We start from the raw sequence: 20,102 nt of genomic DNA on the forward strand, positions 1-20,102 counted from the left end.
AAAATAACTGCTTCTGCATCGGAATTTCTGACATGATCGCATAGAGCAGCATTAGCTGTCCTTTTTTAAATGCACCTCTGCAAAGTAGGCCTATAGGATCTGGATTTACTGGAAAGGAATGAATGCCTGTGATTCCCGAGGCATTTAAATGGGAAACACTCCCCTTGAGATGATGGGGCTTCGGAGGCAATAAAACCACTCCTACACACACAGTTGGCTGACATTTTGGTGGCCAGTCAATAACGAAAGAAAACATAAAATGTCTTCTTTTTCCAGAGTAGCTGCCAATTTACAGCCGAGACACTGGAAAGCATGAAGCGTTATCAGGCGTTCATTATGGGGGCTGACAGTGGAGAGGTCCAACTGAGTTAGGGTGCCCATTTCCCTACTTCACTGGTGGATGCGCTTTATTTTGACTTTATTTATGAGCTCTGCCACACAAGCTGGAGATTTGTTCAATTTTTTTCTCTTCTCTCCCTCCCTCTCTTCCCTGCTGGACCGTGTGTTTAACCGGTTCCAGTGAGAGGCAGCTTTAAGCAGTGTGTTAAAGCATTATTATTGTGGTTGGGTTCCCAGCTAGCATCGTTGCTGAAGTGCTGAGGCTGAATGTTCTTAGCGACTCACTGGATGGGAAAATCCCCCGCAGGTCCATTTGTTCCTCTGTCCATCCATGAGCAGCCAAGTAGGAAATGATGAAAGCCAATCATGGGACTGACAACAACACCGCATCTGGTTAATTGTCAGATGTGTAACATAACCTATTGGCATGTGATAAAGCCTGCTTTGTTTGCAGTTATGACTGAGGAAATCGACTATTAGACTATTCTCTTTTTAGCTCCATTGGCGCCTTGTTGACCATCAGTGCATGGTCAGTGTATGAAAATTAAGTGATGCATTTCATACCAAATTTGAATTTTGAAGGAAACAATTTCACTTTTGCTCTACTCACCTAATGTAATACAACAAGGGACAAAACATAGGCAACATTTCAATTTGAGAACACCAGTGGCTTGATGTCTAATTAAATAAGAGCAAATGAGTTTACAACCTCTGTCACTTAATTAGAGCAAGATACAGAGGCACAAAATGAATTAATATGTCGAGATTTAGAGAGGAGTCAATTAAAACTTTGGTTGGAGTGTGGGCCGACGATAACTACTCTTGTACAGAACTGTTTTGTCCCCTGTGACTTACTCAGTGTATTTTCGTTTCATTTCAGGGCCTACGTTGGGAGGAGAAGAAGGAGGAAGAGAGAGAAGAAGAAGTGGTTGTGATGAGTAACTGCATAAAGCAAAACCAAAGGATCCGGTGAGGTTTAGGGTCCAAGTCCCCAGGCTAGTGAGTGTGAAGTGAAGCCACTGTCCAGGAAGGACCTCAGAGGAAGGTTTTCCCAGGATTATCTCTGGATTGTGCCTCTCAGGGGACACAGGCACACGTGCAGGAAGGCCCAGAGGAAGACGGAATAGCGTTGGTCGGCAGGCAGCAGGCAGCAGGATGTGGGAGGGACTGGGACTGCAGGTGTTCCTGATGTGCCTGGGCACCGTGCTGTGCAGCGCTGTGGCCGCCTCGGCACCCCTGGAGCACAGCCACCACCGCCGCCTCTCCCTACACAGGCACCGGGAGAGGACAGGCAAGGAGGGACAGGTCCTACACCGCTCCAAAAGAGGCTGGGTCTGGAACCAGTTCTTTGTCATTGAGGAGTACACAGGGCCAGACCCAGTGTTAGTGGGCAGGGTAAGGTCACGGTTTGAAATTCTTCATCATCACCTTCCTACCTTCTCTTTTCTCTCCCATTCTTTCCCCCTCTCTATCTGTTGACCGCTGAATTAAAGTCACAAGGGGTTTTCATTACCAGCGGAGACCTTGCAATATCCTCAATTTGTTACACAAAAGCAATCAGTGGCCCACTTGATTAAAGGTTATAAATTGGATTTCCTTTTTAATATCAAAGCATCCCCCAAAGACACTGACATCTGGGAAACAGGCGATTTATGTCTCCACAGAAATGATGATTACAAATGGGGACATAAATTTGCCTCTAATTCCGGCAGTGACAGAGATGGTAACTTGTTATTATTGGATTGGAAATCAATCATGACATCAATCAACAACAAAAACAACATGCATGCAGTACAGGCTTCTACAAACAATATTTCATAGAATATAATGAAAAGTTGGTAGATATTGCAAAATTAAAATACCATTCATATATTTGTTTGTGGGAATATAGTTCTGCGTGTTTTGAATTGCAGAAATGAACCAATCAACTAAATGACTAACTACCTGATAATGTGACAGACCACTAATTGTATTGTTGCAGTGTTGCACCTAATGTTGATCATCAGAGTAAATATAGATTGATTCTCTGTAATGAAACATATTGGTTTCAAGGCAGTTTTCTGTAAGCTCTGCATTTAAATGTAATCACATGTACATGATTGGTTGGGCTGAATGTGCTTCTCATTATCCATGTTCCTCCCTTATGATCATGTTGGAATGTAGTATTTTTTAAATGGTTTTTAACATATTCTTCCAAAGTAATTTTGCTGACATTTTCTCCTGTCCATTTGTTTCCAGCTCCACTCAGACGTTGACGCTGGAGATGGCAATTGCAAGTACATTCTCTCAGGGGAGGGTGCAGGCACTATTTTCGTCATTGATGACAAGACAGGCAACATCCATGCCACCAAGACCCTGGACAGGGAAGAGCAGGCCCAATACACCCTCACAGCCCAGGCTGTGGACAGGGACACCAACAAGCCTCTGGAGCCTCCGTCTGAGTTCATAGTCAAGGTCCAGGACATCAATGACAACCCACCTGAGTTCCTACATGGACCATACTACGCCAGGGTGCCTGAAATGTCCAATGTTGGTGAGTCTGGCTGGGGAATGGACCGTGTCTAATTCACCCTTCCTCAGACTGTTTGCCAGTGAACAGCTTGTTTCCCATGCATTATTCAAAATTACTGAAATCTGACCGGGGGAGGCAAAGTTGGAAGTGTTGCTGTTGTTGTTGTGGCTTTGCAATTTCCCTCTTCCTTGTGAGTGTTGTTTGTGTGTGTGTGTGTGTGTGTGTGGCACACCCTGTAATACAACATCCTTAGTGCTGGCCTGTCACAGAGTAACAATCTGTTGCTGTGCGATTCCACCCACTGACAACCCAAATGGTGCTTCTGGGGCTCAGACTCGGCAGTCTAGAAAGGCCTGGCTTCAAATATGTTCAGAAACCATTGTGGCAAGCAAATTCATTTCAAATACAGTGAGGGAAAAAAGTATTTGATCCCCTGCTGATTTTGTACATTTGCCCACTGACAAAGAAATGATCAGTCTATAATTTTAATGGTAGGTTTATTTGAACAGTGAGAGACAGAATAACAACAAACATATCCAGAAAAACCCATGTCAAACATTTTATTAATTGATTTGCATTTTAATGAGGGAAATAAGTATTTGACCCCTCTGTAAAACATGACTTAGTACTTGGTGGCAAAACCCTTGTTGGCAATCACAGAGGTCAGACGTTTCTTGTAGTTGGCCACCAGGTTTGCACACATCTCAGGAGGGATTTTGTCCCACTCCTCTTTGCAGATCTTCTCCAAGTCATTAAGGTTTCGAGGCTGGCGTTTGGCAACTTGAACCCAGCTCCCTCCACAGATTTTCTATGAGATTAAGGTCTGGAGACTGTCTAGGCCACTCCAGGACCTTAATGTGCTTCTTCTTGAGCCACTCCTTTGTTGCCTTGGCCGTGTGTTTTGGGTTATTGTCATGCTGGAATACCCATCCACAACCCATTTTCAATGCCCTGGCTGAGGGAAGGAGGTTCTCACCCAAGATTTGACGGTACATGGCCCTGTCCATCGTCCCTTTGATGCAGTGAAGTTGTCCTGTCCCCTTAGCAGAAAAACACCCCCAAAGCATAATGTTTCCACCTCCATGTTTGACGGTGGGGATGGTGTTCTTGGGGTCATAGGCAGCATTCCTCCTCCTCCAAACACGGCGAGTTGAGTTGATGCCAAGAGCTCCATTTTGGTCTCATCTGACCATAACACTTTCACCCAGTTCTCCTCTGAATCATTCAGATGTCCATTGGCAAACTTCAGACGGGCCTGTATATGTGCTTTCTTGAGCAGGGGCACTTGCAGGATTTCAGTCCTTCACGGCGTAGTGAGTTACCAATTATTTTCTTAGTGACTATGGTCCCAGCTGCCTTGAGATCATTGACAAGATCCTCCCGTGTAGTTCTGGGCTGATTCCTCACCGTTCTCATGATCATTGCAACTCCACGAGGTGAGATCTTGCATGGAGCCCCAGGCCGAGGGAGATTGACAGTTCTTTTGTGTTTCTTCCATTTGCGAATAATCGCACCAACTGTTGTCACCTTCTCACCAAGCTGCTTGGCGATGGTCTTGTAGCACTTTCCAGCCTTGTGTAGGTCTACAATCTTGTCCCTGACATCCTTGGAGAGCTCTTTGGTCTTGGCCATGGTGGAGAGTTCGGAATCTGATTGATTGATTGCTTCTGTGGACAGGTGTCTTTTATACAGGTAACAAACTGAGATTAGGAGCACTCCCTTTAAGAGTGTGCTCCTAATCTCAGCTCGTTACCTGTATAAAAGACACCTGGGAGCCAGAAATGTTTCTGATTGAGAGGGGTCAAATACTTATTTCCCTCATTAAAATGCAAATCAATTTATAACATTTTTGACATGCGTTTTTCTGGATTTTGTTGTTGTTATTCTGTCTCTCACTGTTCAAATAAACCTACCATTAAAATTATAGACCGATCATTTCTTTGTCAGTGGGCAAACATACAAAATCAGCAGGGGATGAAATACTTTTTTTCCCTCACTCTACTGGTGAAACAGCTAGGCTTTGTGTGAATCCCAAAACCATGAGCACTTAAGGACATTATAACCATGGGAGGGATGCTGACTGCACCACCTTTTCGGTTAAGAATAAGTGATTTTTAGAATGGTAAACACTTCCAGCATCAGGAGTTATATAGCAGGAATTTCATTTTAGAAACATAGGATTGGCTCAAGCTAAATGCCATAATGATTTGCTTGTTGCAGGTCTACTATTATGTTGGGTAAATGGTGTTGAAAATAATAACACATGCTGTTCTTGTGTTGTCCAGGTACCTCAGTGATGCAGGTAACAGCCACAGATGCTGATGATCCCACCTACGGGAATAGTGCCAGACTGGTGTACAGCATTCTCCAGGGCCAGCCCTACTTCTCAGTGGAACCACAAACAGGTACCCAACCTCTCTGTCCCACCTTGTTTCATATTCATCCAGATAGCATAACATTATATATACCGTATGCCTTATATCAAAACTGTATTTATATGTATCTGATGATAATCTGTGAATTCTCACATTTAGTAACCATGCCAAGTAAGGACATTGAGGATTAGCCCTGTCGTGCTTTGGGATTTCTCCAAGGCAAAGTCTGAGTGTACCTGTCCTTTGCCAAACAGAATTAACTCACTGCCAGATTAGGCAAGCAATATCCTGGTTGAACTCTAAGCATCCTGGGAGCCAAAGTACCCCCAGCCAAACAGGGAGATCTCAGAACAAGCGAGTGATCGGAGAGAGAAAATCCTCCTAATAAACCAAAGCTGGATATTTCACTGGATCCTGTCCAATGCTCACATTTCTAATTTGTTTTTGGCTTATCTGCGTTTCATGCACAGGCTCATCTAAATATCACCGGAGAGCAACCATCCCCATCATATTCTCCTGTGATGTGAGGAGCGCCAGTTTCCTCACAGAAAAATTAATAAATAAACAACTGGCTTAAAAAACAATTCCTCACTACTGTTCTGAGCAGTGTTCTGCAGTTTCATTTGAAACAAGTCACTTCTTTTTCCCTTTTACATTTCACACTAATTACCCCGATATTAGAAAAGGAGCCTGATGAATGAGATGGCGATGGCATTTGTCACAATGTGATCTCACGTGTCAGTGATGATCCATCATGCCCTGCTCCTCCCAGTAGGCCTTGCATAGTAGTAGGCTGCTGAAAGGTCACAGGCAGGTCCCCCTTGAATTAAAGCCATTTCCCTCCTCTCCTGTCCCCAGGGATCATCCGGACTGCTCTGCCCAACATGGACAGGGAAGCACGGCAGGAATATGACGTCGTCATCCAAGCCAAGGACATGGGGGGACACATGGGGGGACTGTCAGGGACAACAGAAGTGAAAATCACCCTGACAGACGTCAACGACAACCCACCGAAGTTCCCTCAGAGTAAGTGAAGAGTCCTGTCTCTTTCTTTCACTTTTTCTGTGTTTTTCTTTCTTTTCTGTTTTCTAAAGCTAGATGGTCTCTCTTCCCGTCGTCACTGTCCCTCTCTGCTGAGGTACGAGCAGCATCATCCATGGGGGACAGGTCTGCTTTTAGCCAGTCTAGCGCTCTCCCAGCTCCTCAAGCATCAACTGACACTTCAAAATTGCATTGACACTTCAAAATATGGATGGCTGCTGGCCCCAGAGGCCATGCAACACGCAGTTTATACAGGGTATATGTTAAAGGGGAAATATTAAATGGTTTCATTGCGCTCATAGGAGATGTGATAACAGCAAATATCTTAAGCGCGATAAAGAGTTGTGAAATATTAACGTGTTAGTGTCAGTATTTCTGTTCGACAGAGAGGGGGAATGGAGGGGAATTATTTTGGCTCTAAACCGCGAGCTAAACACAGATTTCCGTCTCATGTAGTAGAAACGACCCACATCATTTTCCCCCTACTTCTTGAGAGCAGAGCCTGAAGATTTGTCCCAGAGAGCCCCCACTCTTTCCCCTACTATCAGCACTAAGGCCCGGATGTAACCCTGCTAACAGTGGCTCTTGGATGGAAAATTAGCTACATATTTGGGTTAAACTAGTCCTGGGTGGGGTAAGAAACTTCTAAAACTGAGTCATTGGGCTGACTCAACCACCTTTTAATAATGTCAACTATTTTCCAGATGATGAAAACTGGAATTTTGTTCAATTAGTAATGACAGACTTTTTGAGATAGATGACATACACATCAGTATTGTCACATTGTTCAGCCTCTGATATTATGTTCATTTTTATTTCCAGCTCTCATGGTCAGAGCCAGGGAGGATTCAGTAACGTTCTCATGAAAATATATTTTTTATGTAGTCTGATTGAAGTAGCAGCCCTTTATATCATTAGGCCTTTTTTAAAAGGTTCTTTCCCATGTCAGAGTTATTTTTAAATGCAGCTGAAGCGTTTGGCTCTGAACACTTCAATAGGAGGAGCAGACAGGGCCGAGAGACATATGGTCCTACTGCTCTGCCTCGGCCACTGGCAGGTGTATGCACCCCTATAGACACAAACACTCACACACATGCAAATACGAACACAAAGCACTGTCTGCTCATTGGCTGTGGCCCTCAGGTGCTGGTCAGCTGAATCTCCACAGGTATCTCTTGTGTTCGATTTATAGCTCTCTCTCTCTCTCTCTCTCTCTCTCTCTCTCTCTCTCTCTCTCTCTCTCTCTCTCTCTCATGTTAATTAAGTGTAAATGCAGAACAGCTAAATACACACTGTCTTTCAAAGATGGACCACACCATGTACTTACACTGTAAGACTTTTCTTTAATTTCAACAGTAAAATACCGTAAATGTGTTTTACAGCATTAAAAGCGAATGGAAACACAAGGCTTTAGAACACCATCTAACTGAAATCGCCATATTGGTTTGGGAATTCCAGAATTTACTGAGACCATGACCTCTGCGTACATTAATGAGCGTACTTTGCTGGTGTCAAACCATATATGAAAACATGCTATATATTTGGAAAGCTGAGAAACAGCCCTTTCAAATTATATAACATCAATCAAATGGTAATCAGTCAAGATAAAGCACCAAGTGAAAATGTGTATCTTATATACTTTTTTCCAAAAAAACTGACATTGAAGATATAGAAAAACTTAGAGCATAATTAGTCTTCCTTATTTTGTAAGGATTGATCATCTGAAATCAGAATAGTAATACCTTTTACTGTTACAGCCGTTTTCGTGACCGGTGGTATTTTTCTAGAATTCTATGGAATGTTCTATGACCAGACACTTTCTTATCTGGATAGTATTTTAAACACATACAGTGAGCTCTAAAAGTATTAGGACAGTGAAAATGTTTTTGTTGTTTTGGCTCTGTATTCCAGCAATTTGTATTTTGACTGGTCCGTTGTGACAAAGCTCTTAGGAGAAAAAATAACGAGAATGGACTCTACCTACATGTGTATTTATCCTACTGGTTTTAGCCCAAAAATGTCAATCATAATAAGCGTTATGAACAACAACAAAAAATCCTGTCCTAATACTTTTGGAGCTCATTGTATATGCACCAAAACATATTACAAATGGCATTTAATCTCACATTTGATAAGGAAAGACATACACAAGTAATATAATATTAATAAAAAAATACTAAAATACTTTATTGAAAGAATAAGGTTAGGGGAATACAATGTCTCAATCAAACCCAACTTTCCACTACATTCATGTAATCTTTTTTTAAATGAGTCTGCCTATAAAACAACAGTATGAAGGTAGTGGAAAGTTGGGTGAATGCTATTCTGTACCTCGGAGTAAGTCAAACCAGGCATCAGGCATCGACTACAAGTGTGAATTATATTTTCTTAGTTGTAACAGTTTCTATTGTTTCTCCACACAGGTGTATACGCCATGTCAGTTTCAGAGGACAAGGTTTCGGGTGAGGAGGTGGGCCGTCTGAAGGCTAAAGATCCAGATCTGGGGGAGAATGGACTTGTGTCGTATCGTTTCATCGAGGGCGATGGGATGACTGTGTTTGAGATCACCACCGACACTGACACCCGTGAGGGTGTTATCAAACTGAGAAAGGTGAGAAGGGAGTGAAGGTGATTTACTATTCCATACAAATTGTGGAGGAATGAAAGTAATGTGTGAGAAAGTGTATAGGGTCATCTGCATTGAATCAACTTTTTTGTTACAGCCCTTTCACTAACATTCTGAGGACTAAAATGGTAGACTCAATACTTGACATTACTTGACACACCTGTATGTGTCTGTGCGTGTTTGAATATGTAAAGGTGGCTGTATGCAATTTCTGTGTGGTAGAGAGCGAAAGACAGGGAAAAAGTGAAAGAGAGAGTGTGTGCCTGTGTGTGAGACTGAAGCACACCCTGAGCAGTAGAGAGAGAGAGAGAGAGAGAGAGAGAGAGAGAGAGAGAGAGGAGTGATTTTTTACCGTTCCACTCTGTGATTGCAATGACACCACCTCAGTTTCTTATTACGAGCATTGACTTTCATGGCTGGTTCTCTGGGCGAGGAATCACATCTATGCAGTCTGACTGTGGGTCGGCTGCTAGCGTGGCGCTGCAGCTCTGCTATGCTCCAGGGCTGGGATTATGCCGACATTTACCGACCTGGAGAGGTCAGCCTTGCACTGCACCGCGCCTGTGCTGCCTCTGGGTGCTCACTGGCGCCATTGTGCCTGGAGCTGCCTGCCTGCCATGGTTAGGCTTAGCCAGGCCTCCAGAGGAGAGAGAGAGAGGCGCTGCTTCCCTCCATAGTCCCTACGCAGCAGCAGCAGCCTAGACGGAGCATTGCCACCTGGTGGTGCTTTATTTTTTTAAATCCCTCAACTGTCTTTCACAGCACATGCTCTACACTCAGAGATCAGCAGCAATCTCACTCACTCTCCTCTCTACTCCTCTCCAAAAATAACACAACTCTGAGAGAGGGAGGCCTTTGCATGCGTGTCTGACAAGTAATCATATTTTCTCAAGGGTTTACGCAAGCTGGGTAATTTTGGCAGTTCAGTGGATTGTGAGTACCAGTGTGTAGTCTATGTGCTTAAAAATGCCGCTGTTCTATTAATCATGCCTGAGGATTATACCAGGTAAGGCACGACAGCGGCCATTGAAATGCGGAAAACGGCCATGTAAACAACTTCCTCTATGGTCTCATGAACCCAAGTGCGATCAGACATCGCTGCTCAGTGCATATCCCCCTCATATTCATAACAGAGAGGTGCAACAATCATTATAAGTGTTATGAACGCTGGATAATAGAAATTGTAGCTGGGGAAAGTTGAAGAATTGAATCAGGGGAAATAATGGTTTGACGCTGAGTAGAGTGGATGGTGGTAGGGGGGTTGTAATTCTTAACAGTGTTTGGCTATCTCAAATACCAGGACCCAGGTCCCCAAATGAGACCATTCTGCCTGCTGATTAGGCTGGGTGTGGTGTGTGTGGAGGTGGGGGGTGGGGAGGTGGGACTATTCAGCGTGCCGACAACAATCAGTTTGATGCAGCCCTGCTCTTCTCAATAACATAATGCCTCCACAATACACCTCTCGGGAAATCATCACCTTTTGCTCTTCAAAGCATGTTGAAAATTAAAGTCAGCATTACTGATGGAATTGACAGAGTTTTAATCAAGTATTCTGTTTCAACTGCGGGCTACCAGGCGCAGGCTGAATGTTAAGAGGAAGTCAGGCATTATTGTGAATATTATCTACCGCTGATTAGTTTCAGCCAGCAAATTATTAAGTGCCAAAATAAAGGAACCGAGAGAGAGAGAAAGAGAGAGGGGGGGGGGAGAGGGTGAGACGGGAGACAGAAAGAAAAGGAGAGAGAGGGTGAGAAAGAGAGAGAGGGAGATAGAGAGAGATAGAGGGGGGAGGAAAAGAGTGAGACAGAGAGCAAGGGGACCACAGCTTCAGGAGACAACGTCAGTGAGGTACATTCACCGACCTGTTAAAGGAAAGAACTGGGTCATGGCTGTTCCCACCATTGGCAGCTTCATTAAAGACACGCAAAAAAGACTGAAGGATGAGATAGGAAAACAACTTCAAATCAATCACCACACAGGCAGAGAGAGAGATACATTGTGTGTGTTTGTGTGTGTGTGCGTGTGTGTGTGCATCCTGGAATGCCGCCCCCTCAACTCCGGTCGGTACCTCAAAGTCTCACTTGGTAATTTGTGGGGGTGATGGCTGCCGGGTGAGACAGGATAATAAGAAAACAGGCGGATGTGTGAAAGCAGTAGGAGGCCGGGTGTAGAGGGATGAGGGTTGTTCACACTAAATGGGCATTAACTATACTTGAGCATAATTCCAATTTCTTGCAATTAAATGAACTGGTGGTGATTGAGGCTATGACTTAGATAAGGCATTAAACTGAAACACGGGCCATCTTACGTATAAGGACTGAGCAAAGAATGTCTTGGTGTTGTCTCATGCTGACGTTGACCACAACCACTGTCTTCTTTTGCAACAGCACCCTCTAACTAGCATCTCAACTCCATACTAACATTTGATTTGACTCTCTTAGAAAAAAGGCATCCAAAAGGGTTCTTCGGCTGTTCCCATAGGATAACCCTTTTTGGTTCCAGGTAGAACCCTTTTTGGTTCCAGATAGAACCCTTTTGCAGTAGAAAGGGTTGTACATGGAACCCAAAAGGGTTCTACCTGGAACCAAAATGGTTCTACCTGCAACCAAAAATGGTTCTTTGAAGGGTTCTCCTATGGGGACAACCGAAGAACCCTTTAAGGTTCTAGATAGCAGTGTATAGCTACAGGAAATAATTGTTATGATGCAGTAATTGTATTATAGAAAGAATTACGTTGAGACTACCTTCAAATTTTTGTCCCATTATTTTAATGATGATATAGTTTGAATGTATTATTACTAAATCCACACTGCTCCCTCTTTCCAGCCTGTGGACTTTGAGACTAAGAGGGCATACACCCTGAGAGTGGAGGCATCCAACACACACGTGGACCCCCGCTTCATCGCCTGGGGCCCCTACAAAGACACAGCCACGGTTAAGGTTATGGTGGAGGACGCAGACGAGCCGCCTGCTTTCATGGCAACTAGCTACAGCTTCGAGGTGGAGGAGAATGCCCCTGATGGGAGCGTGGTGGGCCGTGTACACGCTAAAGACACAGACGTGGCCAACAACCCTGTCAGGTAGGCTACTTGGAACGCTCTCGTTCACTCTTTCTGTTACTCATTTTTGTTTGTTTTTAGCACCGCTGTCTGATTATCAACCCCACCCAGTCCCATAGTGTTATAATACATCCTTTCTGTTTCGAATTGCCAATGTTATGTTGATGTGTAGATGATTTCAGTTTCAAAGGCCTCATCTCGTCAACATAAAATACTACAGGGCCCTACTCAATCAGTAAACAAAATAAATAGCCTATATTATTTCCTGCTCTGCGGGAGCAAATATTTCAATTAATATGCTGTTCAAACTATAAACATTGCTCCATCAAATACATGAATCCAAACAATGCAAACATGCATTCCTACAGCACAAGAATAATTAAGCTTTTGTTTTATCTAAGGAACAGGCACTAATTGAATACGTGTTTACTTTTCACCACTGTTCACTGCAGGTATATGATTCCCCGCTACACGGACGTGGAACAGTTCTTCAGTGTCGGCCCAGAGGATGGCATCATCAAGACCACCAGACCACTGGACCGGGAGACGCTACCCTGGCACAACATCTCTGTCAGCGCCACTGAGATTGGTACGCCACCCTCCACCATCCACCTCGGGTTTCAAATTAGAGAGTAGCTGTGAATACCAGAGACGTCATGCCTCCCAATCCAGGAACTGTTGTGTTCCCACCCGGCTCTTATGTGGTCCTAGAGTCGCCACCCCTCAATATGTTTTAAGAGAAGATTACCACAAAGTGCCTTTCTAAAAGTCAAATGAGTAGCTAGAGACTACTGCAAAACATCCACATCCCCCAAATCAGAAACAAACATATTTAAGTAGCTGTTCTCTGTCTGTGTGATTCTACTCCACATGAATATGTCTAGTTCTGAAGTATATCTGTCTCAAATATTTCAGGGATAATTTGATGCATCAAAAATTAATGTCTGGAACTTTAGAGATCAAGCAGTTATGTTGTATTATGCATGACACTTGTCTGACAGCATCATTTCCAAGCATTCAACAACCTACATCATTTCTTATACAATAAATAGGTTCATACTGTGCTGTCTTCTCATTGTGTTTGCAGTGGCTTTCAGAGGGAGTTGGTTTTGTTTTCTAGCAAGCCAAATCCCATGTACGCGCACTGATTCACTAACTTGTTTGTTATTCATTTTTGTCATTCTGCACAGGGGGACATCACCAAGATACGAAAGTACGTGTCAACATCAAAGTCAAAGATGTGAATGACAACGCCCCTGAGTTTGCCACCCAGAACGAAATCCTTGTGTGTGAAAATGTCTCCCCTGGCAAAGTAAGTCTAATCCCACACAATGTATACAGTACTTTTTCCAAAGTCACATTTAGAAAAGACAGATCTTTATGCATAGTAGTAACCACCATGTGCAAAAATAAATGTATGTTATATTGAATATATTGAAAATGTTCAGTGTTTTGGTGGACTCGGTCTGTACTAACTCCTGTGTGTGTTGTTCAACTCAGCTCATAGAGACAGTCAGTGCGGTGGACAAGGATGAGATGGCCCACCGACAGTACTTCCACTTCAGCATCGCCCCAGAGGTTGTCAACAACCAGAACTTCTCCCTGAAAGACAACAGAGGTGGGTGGGCTCAAACATTCTATTTCCATCAATGAGAAGAGTGACTTCTGTTTGAACACTTTTACTGTGTTTATAGGGGCTAGTGGGTACTCCAGTATTCCAGTCTTTTTTCTTCTTTACATCAATTCAGGTTTCTCTACATCCAGATGGGCTTTGCACTGTGTATGCATCGAAAGTGATTCAGCAGATCTTTGTAGACTCAAGTTTGATTTGAAGCTAGATCCCATAGAGCTTATTAATTACCACCGGTGTCTCTCTGGCGTCCTAGCCTCTACATCGGTGAACTGCTGCATGTAGGAGACTGAGCCTGTTGGATCAGTTTGCAGAGCTTGCGATTGCATTAGTTATCCCTACATCACACTCTGTCTGATCAGACAGGGGAGTGGAGAGGTGAGCGAGAGAGAGAGAATGAGAGAGTGAGAGCACCTCTCCTTCTGCCTGCTGTGTTTGGGGGCCTGGCTGGCTGGTGAGTCATCCCAGCTGTCCTTAAGCTCAAAGACCCTTCCAGTCTGCCAGTCACAGTGATGGAGCGGCTGGTTAGAAGAGCTGGTCAGAGCAAGTACCTGTTACATTCCATTTCAACAGATGAGGCACAGTGGTATTTAACCCCAGAGGATGCCATCTCTCATCAGAGGAGAATTACTCATCATGGAGATAGCATTCATCAACCTTGTTTATAAACTCCTGGATTAAAGATAATGAGAAGCAAAAGTTAATAACAGAGTTTCGACTCCATAAACATACTTGATTAGACTTGCTTATATCCATAGAGATTGCTTAGGACAAAGCTATTGTAATGACTATGATGGAGACATTCAACAGCTGCTGCGAGTAGTTCAGTCAGCATTGCCATCTTTGAACAAGCAATTACATGACACTTCTCTTAATGACATGCATCCATCAATATTCTCTTCTATAAACTTAAGCCAATTTAAGGTATTTTTTCATCCTCTGCCATTGCTTTAATACTCGTCCCGACCGCGCCGTAATCACAAGCCACTTCCAAGCATATCTCCTTCTGTGATGGAGGAGCATGAATGAGGGGGAATGAATGTGTTAATTGCAGTTTAATGGGATATTTTTTTTGATCCCCAGATAAAGTCATATCAGACTGTTCCAAGCAGTGCTGCAGTGACTATACAGCAGCCAGCACGGCGAGGGATGGCTCTCTACCCGTTTGATCTGCTTTAATGAGAGTCAAAATGAGTGGTTTTCAATAGTGTTTTCAAAAAGCCCACAATATGAGCAGAACAGATTACAGCCCCTCTGATTTGTTGGGTTGATCTGGAGCCAAAGCATCCTTTCAAATGAACAGTTTTCCAATCTCCATTTATCAATGTATTTTCTCGTGATTTTCAGAGTTTGCAGGGTGTCTGTCTGAGACAGCATGGGCTATTTCGTTTTTTCTTGCACTCTCATTAATGCAGATGTAAGAACACTTACTAAGTATAATTTTATGATGAAAATGTTCCTTGAAAGCGGCTTCTTATGAAGTGCTTCTTTCAGCTATACTACCTTGTTCATATAGGATATTTAAGTTCTCATTGCTTTAGACTGTTCTACTTCAACCCTTAAAAGATACCCTACCAAGGCAATGATAACCTTTCTTAGTATCAAATCAAATCAAATCAAACAGGTGTAGACATTACAGTGAAATGCTTACTTACAGTGAAAAGCCCTTAACCAACAATGCAGTTTTTAAAATAAAAAATGTAAAATAAAAGCAAATAACTAAAGAGCAGCAGTAAAATAAAATAACATTAGGGAGGCTATATACCGGCTAGTCGAGGTAATTGAGGTCATATGTACATGTGGGTAGAGTTAAAGTGAATAATATGATGTAGACCTGATGTAGTGCAGGATTCATAGAGCCCATTCACCCTTCCATTCTGTATGCACAATAGCCCTGTCATGAGAAGTCTTTTCTGACAAAGGTATAGTGAGCTGAGGACAATGCTGTGAGAGAGGGAGGGAAAATGCCTAAGCCACAAGCACCTAAATGAACTCCCTCCATCTCTGTTCTGAGTGCGACCTTGCACTGAGTCAGAAGAGTGCACTTGGCATCCTTCCACCCTCACCCAGCCCCACATAAAACCAATACAGCTACCTCCACTAGAACTTTGATTACACTTCCAAAAGCTAATAAATGTTCACAATATTACAATAATTTAATATCTGGAAATTCACAGCTCATTGCTTTTCCTCCGCGGCTATAAGTCTGCCTTCTACCTTCTGAACACGTTGGATAAGTAAAACTCTTCGGTTATAACTATGATTGTGTTAAGCAGTCTGTACACTACCTGAAATACACTGCTCAAAAAAATAAAGGGAACACTTAAACAACACATCCTAGATCTGATTGAATTAAATAATCTTATTAAATACTTTTTTCTTTACATAGTTGAATGTGCTGACAACAAAATCACACAAAAATTATCAATGGAAATCAAATGTATCAACCCATGGAGGTCTGGATTTGGAGTCACCCTCAAAATTAAAGTGGAAAACCACACTACAGGCTGATCCAACTTTGATGTAATGTCCTTAAAACAAGTCAAAATGAGGCTCAGTAGTGTGTGTGGCCTCCACGTGCCTGTATGACCTCCCTACAACGCCTGGGCATGCTCCTGATGAGGTGGCGGATGGTCTCCTGAGGGATCTCCTCCCAGACCTGGACTAAAGCATCCGCCAACTCCTGGACAGTCTGTGGTGCAACGTGGCGTTGGTGGATGGAGCGAGACATGATGTCCCAGATGTGCTCAATTGGATTCAGGTCTGGGGAACGGGCGGGCCAGTCCATAGCATCAATGCCTTCCTCTTGCAGGAACTGCTGACACACAACAGCCACATGAGGTCTATCATTGTCTTGCATTAGGAGGAACCCAGGGCCAACCGCACCAGCATATGGTCTCACAAGGGGTCTGAGGATCTCATCTCAGTACCTAATGGCAGTCAGGCTACCTCTGGCGAGCACATGGAGGGCTGTGCGGCCCCCCAAAGAAATGCCACCCCACACCATGACTGACCCACCGCCAAACCGGTCATGCTGGAGGATGTTGCAGGCAGCAGAACGTTCTCCACGGCGTCTCCAGACTCTGTCACGTCTGTCACATGTGCTCAGTGTGAACCTGCTTTCATCTGTGAAGAGCACAGGGCGCCAGTGGCGAATTTGCCAATCTTGTTGTTCTCTGGCAAATGCCAAACGTCCTGCACGGTGTTGGGCTGTAAGCACAACCCCCACCTGTGGACGTCGGGCCCTCATACCACCCTCATGGAGTCTGTTTCTGACCGTTTGAGCAGACACATGCACATTTGTGGCCTGCTGGAGGTCATTTTGCAGGGCTCTGGCAGTGCTCCTCCTGCTCCTCCTTGCACAAAGGCGGAGGTAGCGGTCCTGCTGCTGGGTTGTTGCCCTCATACGGCCTCCTCCACGTCTCCTGATGTACTGGCCTGTCTCCTGGTAGCGCCTCCATGCTCTGGACAGTACGCTGACAGACACAGCAAACCTTCTTGCCACAGCTCGCATTGATGTGCCATCCTGGATGAGCTGCACTACCTGAGCCACTTGTGTGGGTTGTAGACTCCGTCTCATGCTACCACTAGAGTGAAAGCACCGCCAGCATTCAAAAGTGACCAAAACATCAGCCAGGAAGCATAGGAACTGAGAAGTGGTCTGTGGTCACCACCTGCAGAACCACTTCTTTATTGGGGGTGTCTTGCTAATTGCCTATAATTTCCACCTGTTGTCTATTCCATTTGCACAACAGCATGTGAAATTTATTGTCAATCAGTGTTGCTTCCTAAATGGACAGTTTGATTTCACAGAAGTGTGATTGACTTGGAGTTACATTGTGTTGTTTAAGTGTTCCCTGTATTTTTTTGAGCAGTGTATTTCCCCCCCAGCGGTTACATTTAAAGGACCCTCTTTTCTCTGTACTTATTCTACTTCGGCTCCCCTCTTGTTCCCCACAGACAGCACAGCCAGCATATATGTAACCCGGAGGGGCTTCAGCCGGATGACCCAGGATGTCTACTTTCTTCCCATTGAGATCAACGACAACGGCATCCCTCCCATGAGCAGCACCAACACGCTGACCATCCGAGTGTGCAGCTGTGACAGTAAGGACACCATCCTGTCCTGCAACGTGGAGCCTTACATCCTGCCTGCAGGCCTCAGCACCGGAGCTCTCATCGCCATACTAGCCTGTATCGTCATTCTCCTGGGTGAGCATCATCACTAAAGAAAACATCAACTTGCATTCAATCTGTTGTTGATCTAATATTTACTCATGTTTGATATTTTTTCCATCCTGAGTGGTGCTTATCCTTAATGTTTTCAGAATAGTTTTAAGTATTTATGGAACAGATGCTTGACAGAATATTAATAGTGTGCGTTCTTATTATTTACACAGGCTCAATTGATTATTTAACTTGCAATTAACATTGTTTAAAATGTCAGACAGATTCATACCACCTGTAATTAAACATACTGTATATTTTTGCACTTCTAATCCAAATGATGTGCAGCTGTGATTTATTTGCGTGGCTAATTAGGGAATTTGAAATGCTAAAGGTATTTTATGAGCTGTAAGAGCTAGATGTTCTGTATGATTGGCTGACTGATATGTTCCTCATGGCAGCGATCGTGGTGCTGTTTGTGGCCCTGCGTCGTCAGAAGAAAGAGCCGCTCATCGTCTTCGAGGAGGAAGACATCCGTGAGAACATCATCACCTATGACGATGAAGGCGGTGGAGAGGAGGACACAGAGGCCTTCGACATTGCTACGCTACAGAACCCTGACGGTGCCAACGGCTTCCTACCCCGTAAGGACATCAAGCCTGAGCTCCAGTACCCAATGAGGCCTGGCGGGCGACCCGTGGCCAACAGTGTGGACGTGGATGATTTCATCAAAACCCGCATTACCGACGCGGACAACGACCCCACGGCCCCTCCCTATGACTCCATCCAGATCTATGGCTACGAGGGCCGGGGCTCCATCGCTGGATCCCTCAGCTCCATGGAGTCGGTGACCACAGATTCAGACCTAGACTACGACTACCTCCAAAGCTGGGGCCCGCGCTTCAAGAAGCTGGCCGACCTTTATGGCACCAAAGACTCTGCCGATGACAACTCTTAACGTTCACCCATTTCCCCGACCACCTCCTTGCGCCCTTTCTCCAACCCTCCACTGACTTTGTGTGGTGCTTGAAGTTTACTATAAGTATACCACAAGCATTTTTATTTATAGTAAACTTTGTTATTTGTATGTGTAAAGTATACTTGCCGTATACTAGATACCTGTTGGGGATGTTTGGTAAGGAAGGACAGAGGGTGTTGAGGAGGGAGAGAGAAAGACAAAAAAACGTTTTAAAAAAACACCTTTGTGGGATGTACTGGTGTGTATGGAAAATTAAGACATGCTTAATGTTTGTGGTGAGAGATCAAATATCACTCGGTATTTCACTTTTTTAGTCATTTTGTAGGTTACTACGGTTTGGGGTTGGAATGTAGGTCACAGAGAGACATGTAATTGTTGATACTGTGAATGAGCTCACAAAGGAGAAGAAAATATTGTTGCCTTATATCAATTAAGAAACTATGAGAAAACAACAACAGCAAACTGAGACTGGTCGCTCCTGTAGCACCTCCATCTTCCTGAGGAAGATGGATTCAACAAATAACAGAGACAGTGTTTTTTCACAAATCCAGAGAAAAATCCCCCCTTTGAGCCCAATTTCACCAATGATCAATCACAAGGAAAGACCTGTGAGCTCAAAAATCGCCTTAAGTAATGGACTATCTTGCATCACAGTGCATTTTTTGCAACTTGAAAAATATATCCTAAAGCAAGCTAAAGTCCATATAACGTATGTACAGTACAATGTGCAAATATGTCTCTTGAGGATCAAACTTGCGCCTATTGGTTCTTGTAAATCTCATTTTTTTAATTATAATGTTATTATGATTATTATGATTTTATTTGTTCTCTTCATTTTTTATTTTCTATGTTTGGCGTATGTTTTTCTCCCTTGTTGAGAAAATAGCAATCTGTCCTGTCGTAGTGAATGATGCCTAATTTCTATGTCGAATTTATGGTACCTATTTGTACAATTTTAAAAGTTCTTATTTTAGTACACATGCAGATATCAGTATTTCAACATGTAAGAAAATGTTACAGCATCACACTTATATTTTATGAACATTGTACTGTTGCTTTATTATGTGCTTCTATCTAAGAAGTGAAAAACTTTGAAATAAATGCTTTTTATAAAATGATTGATGGTGTTAATAAATCTGTAAGAGCAAAATAGCAATCTGTTCTTTCCCTAGAGGTGATCTATGTTATGATATTGAACGGTGTCTACTGGATGATGCTGGGAGGACTTAGAGTAATAAAGAGGGTCAATACAGTAGCAAACTGTGACACAGAACAACCAGTGACACCATGAATATGCACACACACACACACACACATACACTACACATTAATGTACAGAGCTTTTCACTGGTATGGACCCAGCAGTCAGTGTTC

The 20,102-nt window shown here is 43.6% G+C and overlaps 1 protein-coding gene across 1 annotated transcript; it reads left to right on the plus strand.

Moving 5' to 3' along the window:
• Nucleotides 1-1,494: 1,494 nt before the first annotated feature.
• Nucleotides 1,495-19,874, plus strand: LOC311128633 (cadherin-11-like; the record flags this gene model as incomplete). Its single annotated transcript, XM_084160818.1, has 11 exons — nucleotides 1,495-1,734; nucleotides 2,578-2,872; nucleotides 5,137-5,256; nucleotides 6,085-6,252; nucleotides 8,691-8,878; nucleotides 11,720-11,973; nucleotides 12,405-12,541; nucleotides 13,143-13,264; nucleotides 13,453-13,570; nucleotides 17,543-17,794; nucleotides 18,211-19,874. The coding sequence occupies 11 exons, from the start codon at nucleotides 1,495-1,497 to the stop codon at nucleotides 18,705-18,707; spliced, it is 2,391 nt and encodes a 796-aa protein (XP_084016944.1). The 3' UTR covers nucleotides 18,708-19,874.
• Nucleotides 19,875-20,102: the final 228 nt, after the last annotated feature.

This window comes from Coregonus lavaretus, assembly GCF_964263955.1.
Source record: "Coregonus lavaretus genome assembly, chromosome: 4".
Lineage (NCBI taxonomy): Eukaryota > Metazoa > Chordata > Actinopteri > Salmoniformes > Salmonidae > Coregonus > Coregonus lavaretus.